Consider the following 6507-nt stretch of genomic DNA (forward strand, 5'->3'; position numbering starts at 1 on the left):
GCCGGGCGGGAGGCTGGGTGGAACAGCAACCGCTGTCGCCAGGAGCAGCCCAAAGAGGTGACTGAGCACAGGGCCCGGCGGACGGGCCAGCGGGGGGAAGACACTGCCACACTCTACTTTAAGGATCCAGCCGCAGATGCGAGCCCCGACTTAGTGGAGCTCCAGTACACGCAGCTGTAGAGGAGAGAGTTAGGAAACTAACGTTAGTGTGGAGAGCTGGGGGCAGAGTAGGGAGGTGTGCTCTGAGCCACTGACTGAAATCAAATTTGGTCCCATGTTATTATCCCCCCCGCCATGTTTTCTTTTATCTGTCCATTGCTCCCCACCCCTCCCTCTTAGACGCCAGAGCTCATCTCTTTGTTTGACACATTCTCTAAACCACATACAACACACTCCGCCCGACTGCTACCTTTACTAACACACTCGCAACACAGCGGCTTCTCGAGCCACTCAGGACTCGCCTGTGGCCAACTTGACGCGCACACTCAAGGCCATACCAGCACAAAGTGTTGAAGGAGTTAGTGGCGTGTCCTACATGCTTCCCAGCATGCCCCCTGCTAAAACAGCTGAGTCCCCCCGCTGACTATAATGACTCATTCTCCTAGCTCTGTACCCATTCAAGTGCTTGGTGTTGAATTATTGGTATAAACTCATTTTCTACTGTGGCTCTGGTAATTTCCTGCACCCAAGGGATCTGAAAAGAGATTAGAATTAGCAGGAGAGTGAGATCGCGCTGGCACAGAAGCATAACAGACACACACAGTTGCTTAACACTGTGGAACAATTTCCATTCCAGTGAGAAATCCCCATGAGATGTCATGAGACAAAAAAAGTAATTTATCATATCCAAGAGAACCTGAAAGTGCGGCTCACCCTGGGTTTTCACATTAACTGGGACATTATCACAGCTGGTCCATATCATCTGCTGTTATTGTTAATAGATACTCGAGCCTAACTGGGTGGCTGCTGAATGAAACCACACAGACGTCAATTAGCACGTCGCTCTCTTATTAATGAAATACCAGCCACTGTAACCCTCATGCTAATAGTTACACCAGGATCAAAGAGGAAACAGTTAAACATTCATGAAGTCTAATCAATAATGAACACAGACAACATCTGATGATCAATCTGTTCAGCACAAACTAATATCACTTAACTGTAGTGAGAAACTTCATACTGTACTGAATTATTTAGCTGAGAGCTGTCTGACCACACAGACAATAAAACCTGTCCGGCTGTGTCTCAGGGCCAGACTACAACCGGGTTTAGACAGTGGAAGAAAAACTAGGCACAAGTTGTGTTTAAATCCATGCATTTGCAAACTGTTCTGACACAGCCATGGTCACTAGCGAGATCAGGCCACGCTAAGAAGAAAGAATTCTGTAGAAGGGGTAAGTCAAATTACAAGTTGTGGTGAAGTTATGGGGCTGTGGTGTTCATTAAAAATCCAAAAGCCAGAGGCACAATCTGCTTGGCTTTCTGTCGCAGGAACCAGGGTGATGCTAACTTCCCTTCTCATAACGTTTAGTTTGAAATCCTTCACAAGTCTGCACTGGAAACCACAGACTCATCACCCTGCTGGTCTCACTGGACTGTAAGAGCCCGCAGTCCGCTCTGGGCTCCGGGTGTTGTCTCCCCTCTCTAGCTGAGCACAGACACTGGCTGCCCACAGCACACTGACAAGACAATAGGTTCAAATTAATCAGCTAATTAACTTGTTCAGATGTTTGGGATTTCAGCTGGTTGGGGCAATGCTCCGTCTTAAGTCTGCTCTCGTTCCCTGTGTCTATGTGACAAAAGGTTTGCTAAGAGATTCAGATTGACAAGCCCAAGCACATACAAGAACAGTATCTAGTCTGGAACTGTAACGCGCGCTCAGCATTTGCCTCTAGGCACTCAACATGCCCAAAGTCCCACCCCCAGACGACAGCAGCTTCCCCCCCCCCCCAGCACCAAACACAACAGACAGCCACCTCAGCAGAAACACACTGAATGTGATCAGGCTTCAGTCATGTGATACAAAGGCTTTCACGTGGATCCATAAACTACAGTGTGAGCAGACCATATTTACAGTACGTTTAGCAATAAGATGTGTGTCCACTGTCCCCGTCCATCACCCCTGGTGCTATCACTGTGTCACGTCTTATTGCAAGTTATATGTCAATGTGGACGCCCGTGTTATCTATCTCCTCTCCTTCTCTCATCTATCCTTTTACTTTTTATTTACACTTGACTGTCTATGATCTCGTGCAGGTTACTAAGGATTACAGGCTGGCAAGGGTTTCTGGTCCATTGACATATAATGACATTACAACTGCTTCATCGGAGGGGAGGAGGGACATTTGGACAGACAGAGAGAGAGGCTGGGATGAAGCAGAAGCTATTGATACAGGTCAGACTAGACCTCCTATACAACTATCAAAAATAAAGAAAATAAAACAACGACATATCTGTGCCATCGCCAAGGTCCTTCTGTTTCTACAGGGCTGATTTTGGGTCCACAGAGCAGAAACATGCATCATACCCGTTGTTCTGGAAATAAAGCTCAGATTTGTTCTCCATAAAAAGTTTAGTAAATCTGTCAAAAATGTAATTTACTATGAGAGGTGATACGTGCTCTCTTCAGAAAGCACTGTGACTAACGTCATCTGTTCATTTTTCCTGCATCTCTGCCATAAACTAACATGATCACATGCCAGTGACCATCTTTGTTTGTAGTCCTACATGCTGCAGGTGTAAAACCCACTGAAAAAACAAATCACAAATTTTGTCATGAAAATTTCAGGTAGCTCATTAACCTTCCACTTAAACTGTAAAAACCACTCAAGCTAATTGGCAGGAAGTTATTTCCAGGACCAGACACTTCAGCTCCATACAAAGGGAAAAACTGATCCAAATTAATGTGCTTGGTCATCTGAAAACGGACTTGTGCTCTTTTCAGACCAGACAATAATTAAGTTTGTAGTTAAGGCCTGGCCCTGGCTGCTCCATCAGCTCCGACCAAGAGCATCACTGCACCCCCGCCATCAGAAACCCTCCTGTGTCCCTACAGTGCTGGCTTTGCTTCAGTCGGTCACTCACAGTTTGTACGGGCTGACCTCTGACCTCACATCTACCTGTTCTAGGCGTGTTCAACACAATAGATGTTACACGGTGGTGTTGTCTTACATCCCTGCTGACAAGCTTAGTGCCTTTAAAACCAGCCCATTAGAACTCTAAACTCTACAGATAAACCAGTGCATAGGAATCTTTACAGCTGGGATCTGAAAAAGCAACAAGTTGAGCAATAGCCCAGTGTACGTCTCCGTCAGCAGAAAGAGTATCATCAGACTGGCAATGCTGCTTTTGGAAGAAAAAAAATCTTCTTTAACTTTGCTTAAGTCAAACCTAGTGCAATTAGTGCAACCAATCTTTTCTAATGCAACTTAGCCAAACCACGCTGAGACAACCCAGATTTTAGTCAGGGCAGCTTAAGTTAAAAAAAAAAAAAAATAAAATAAAAAAAATAATAAAAAGACATCTAACAAACTCTGGAGTTTGTCCAGAAATCATTCAACCAGCTGGAAACCGAACAAGTCAAAGAACTATGGAAAGAGTAAAATGTCAATGCTATTAGCTAGCAGCAAAACTCGGGTCAACATTTTAAATGTTCGGTACTTCAGGTTATACCACATATCTGCAACACCGCAAACACTCAGACATCAGCCTTCAGCTGTGCCCTGGCTTCAGTGCCACGTAGCAAGAGTTAGCATGCTACACTAAAATTCTGACTGTGGTAAACACGTCTGCTCAACATTAGCATGTTAGCATCAGAGTCCAGCCTCACAGAGCTACTAGCGTAACTGCGGCTTTAATGATGCTGGAAGCCAGCAGGCCAACTAATTAGCATCATGTGTGCAGACAGTTTGAACCACAAAGGTTAATTAGACTGCTTCATTTCAGTGACATAGAACTAGTGTGGATTACATTCTGTTCAGTTAATATCCCTCTGTGTTGACAAGTGTTTTTCACAGAGCTTCAGTCAGACATTACATAACAATATAATTGGCTTCAGCCATTGACACAGGAGAAACGCCCAGCCTCCACACAAGCATCCCCAGCAGTGACTAGAGATGAAGTTCAGACGCTGCCACTCGCCCAACACAGAGACGTTGATATCAGATGCACCATCTTATAGATCATCCTGTTTCAAAGGGCCGCTCAAATCCAAAATGAACTAGAATCTGTTCTTATCACACTCGAGCACAACCCTCTCAACAGGTTTGAAAGTAGCAGGAGGAAGAGTGATTTAACCCCCCCCCCACTGAGAGCACTCATTAAATTAGCTGTTTGTTTTCCAAATTAATGGAGGCTTTCAGATGGCGGCTGTTTCCTTCCTCTCCACTTACATCTGCTGCCTGCCTTTAACGACCAGCTGAGGTTTAATCCCAGGCAGTTGTGTAGGCTAGCTGCCAGTTGCCACAGCTGAAAACATATTTTAATGAGGTGCCAGTCTGCTGAAACAATAACCTGTGCTGAGATGTTTTAATTAGCCTTGAGAGAAGCAGAGAGGATCCCTCAGACCTGCTGGATCAACACTATGGTGGTGTGCTCCTTTAAAGTCAACAAAGCCTGAAGCCTTACACCGAGTCTCAGCTGTGCTCGACCACAGTGCATCAAGATGCACTGAGACTCGGTGGTTCCCCTTGAGCTGCTTCTCTGGTAGTTATTACACAGTATTAGAGGCATGCTTCACAGGAAGTGCTCTCCCTGCCACTCTACCTCAGCATAAACACTTGATGCTAACGGCATTTTTATCATAACTGCAAGTGTGCTCAAGGCCACCGCCTCCCATCTGCCTTTCACAGACAATCTTCTTCTCGTTTTATTCGTTAGTGTCTTCTGCGTACCAGCACTGTAGCTATGACCTCAGTAGCTCTGAGGGGAGGAGGGTTCTGACCTGATGTGTTCTTTACATTTGATCATTTTAACACTGCATGTTGATTTTCTAGACTGTATTTATAAATCCAGCTGTTCTCAACAAAAACTATTTGTACTATAACATTTTTTCCTGCTGGCTCAGCTTTCAGACAGAGAAACTGAAGGAAGGAAAGGGTTAACCCTAACTCCTTCCCAATAAAAGCCAGCCTGTTTTTCACCATGTGAAGCAGCAGCAGCAACAGAAGGTTTTGGGTTTGCATCAGCGTAACGTCTGCCGATGTCTGACACAGCATCAGTGCAGCTGATCTCAGTGAGATCAAATGAATGTAGACACTAGAGGGTCCTAAGCGTGCTCAGAGACAGCTAGAGAGAAGGCGCTATGAGTGTAAATACACTGCGTGGCTACACAGAAAGAAAAACTATAAGCTGTGTAAAAGCTGCAACAGAAGTTAGTATGTGTGGTATTGATACCGTCTGTCAGTGTGTTGTGAATATCACGTGTGTGGCTGTGATGAGTTAGTGAGACTAATATCACTGCAGTTCAAATGAGTCCAATGCTGGAGCCAAGTCCAGAACTAACTGACCTAATGTTTGTTGTAAAGACTCTCCACAAACTCTCATTGCCTGTAGCTTCAGCCGTTCACACAGACATGTCAGGAATCAGGATTCAGACACGAGCTCCACTTGACATGCGAGTCACGCCTCATCCCTCTCTTCAGGCCCTGTCCCTTACCTTCCCATGACCCAGTGCACAGACCCGCGGGTCAACAGGGAAACACTTGCGTCCCTGTCTATGCCTAACAAGTGCAGTATGTATGGCTGCACTGGCAGGAGGTGCAGTGTCAGCCCATGTTTGGATTAAACTGTTCTGATAGCGAACACATTCTCTGATCCTCCTGCAGACAGGGTACTGACTACAAGGGCAGCGAACACGGAGAGAAAACACCAGTGAACACATTTGGTTTCCGTTAAGTAAAGACAGCTAGAGAGTATACTGATGTAAATGTAAAGGAACAGCATCGTACAGATCAATTGAAGCCCTCCCTCAACATCCATCCCTCTCCGAGTCCCCCCATTTCAGCACTAACAGCTTTACAACAAACTACCTTCAGTCAGTGTGGCTCCAGGATTGTTTTTCTCCAGACATCAAACCTTTAATACTCACTGGCCAAGTTTGATTTCAAGGTGCATGTACGAATTGGTTTCTGTGGCCTCAGTTCCCACTGGGCTCTTCGGACTGAATGGCAGACAGACAGGAGAGGCTGTCTATCAGCTGGTAGCAGTGACAGTGTGAGAATGCATGGAGCACCAGCAGACTTGAAACAGTCTGAGCAGCCGGCCCATCGCCAATCTCAGCCTCTGTCTCTCCTCCCTCTCTCTGTCTCTCCTCTGTCCTCCTCCACCCCCCACTCCTCTTATAGGACAAGGAGGTGAATCTGGAACAGGTGCATCGTCGTATGAACAGTCTTTTGGACGAGGACTTGACCCACAAGCAGATCCCCGGCCCCTCTATCGAGATCTCTGCGCTGGACATCGGCAGCATGCAGCCCCGCCACGACTCTCTGTTTCCGGGGCCGGGGTCCG

At 46.2% G+C, this 6507-nt stretch overlaps 1 protein-coding gene and 1 long non-coding RNA gene across 2 annotated transcripts in view; one reads left to right on the forward strand and one right to left on the reverse strand.

The window, feature by feature from the left end:
- Window positions 1-6507, forward strand: part of grid1b (glutamate receptor, ionotropic, delta 1b) — a 437638-nt gene that overhangs the window by 429190 nt on the left and 1941 nt on the right. The window contains 2 exon segments of the mRNA XM_020604601.1: window positions 1-57; window positions 6345-6469. The exon segment at window positions 1-57 is cut by the window's left edge and continues 25 nt beyond it. Of these exon segments, the coding sequence (XP_020460257.1) occupies window positions 1-57; window positions 6345-6469 (182 nt within the window).
- Window positions 7-6507, reverse strand: part of LOC109962694 (uncharacterized) — a 93816-nt gene continuing 87315 nt past the window's right edge. The window contains exon 4 of the long non-coding RNA XR_002275299.1: window positions 7-174. This is a non-coding gene — a long non-coding RNA (uncharacterized LOC109962694). The remainder of the gene's footprint in view (window positions 175-6507) is intronic.

Source organism: Monopterus albus, unplaced genomic scaffold, assembly GCF_001952655.1.
Source record: "Monopterus albus unplaced genomic scaffold, M_albus_1.0 scaffold67.1, whole genome shotgun sequence".
NCBI lineage: Eukaryota > Metazoa > Chordata > Actinopteri > Synbranchiformes > Synbranchidae > Monopterus > Monopterus albus.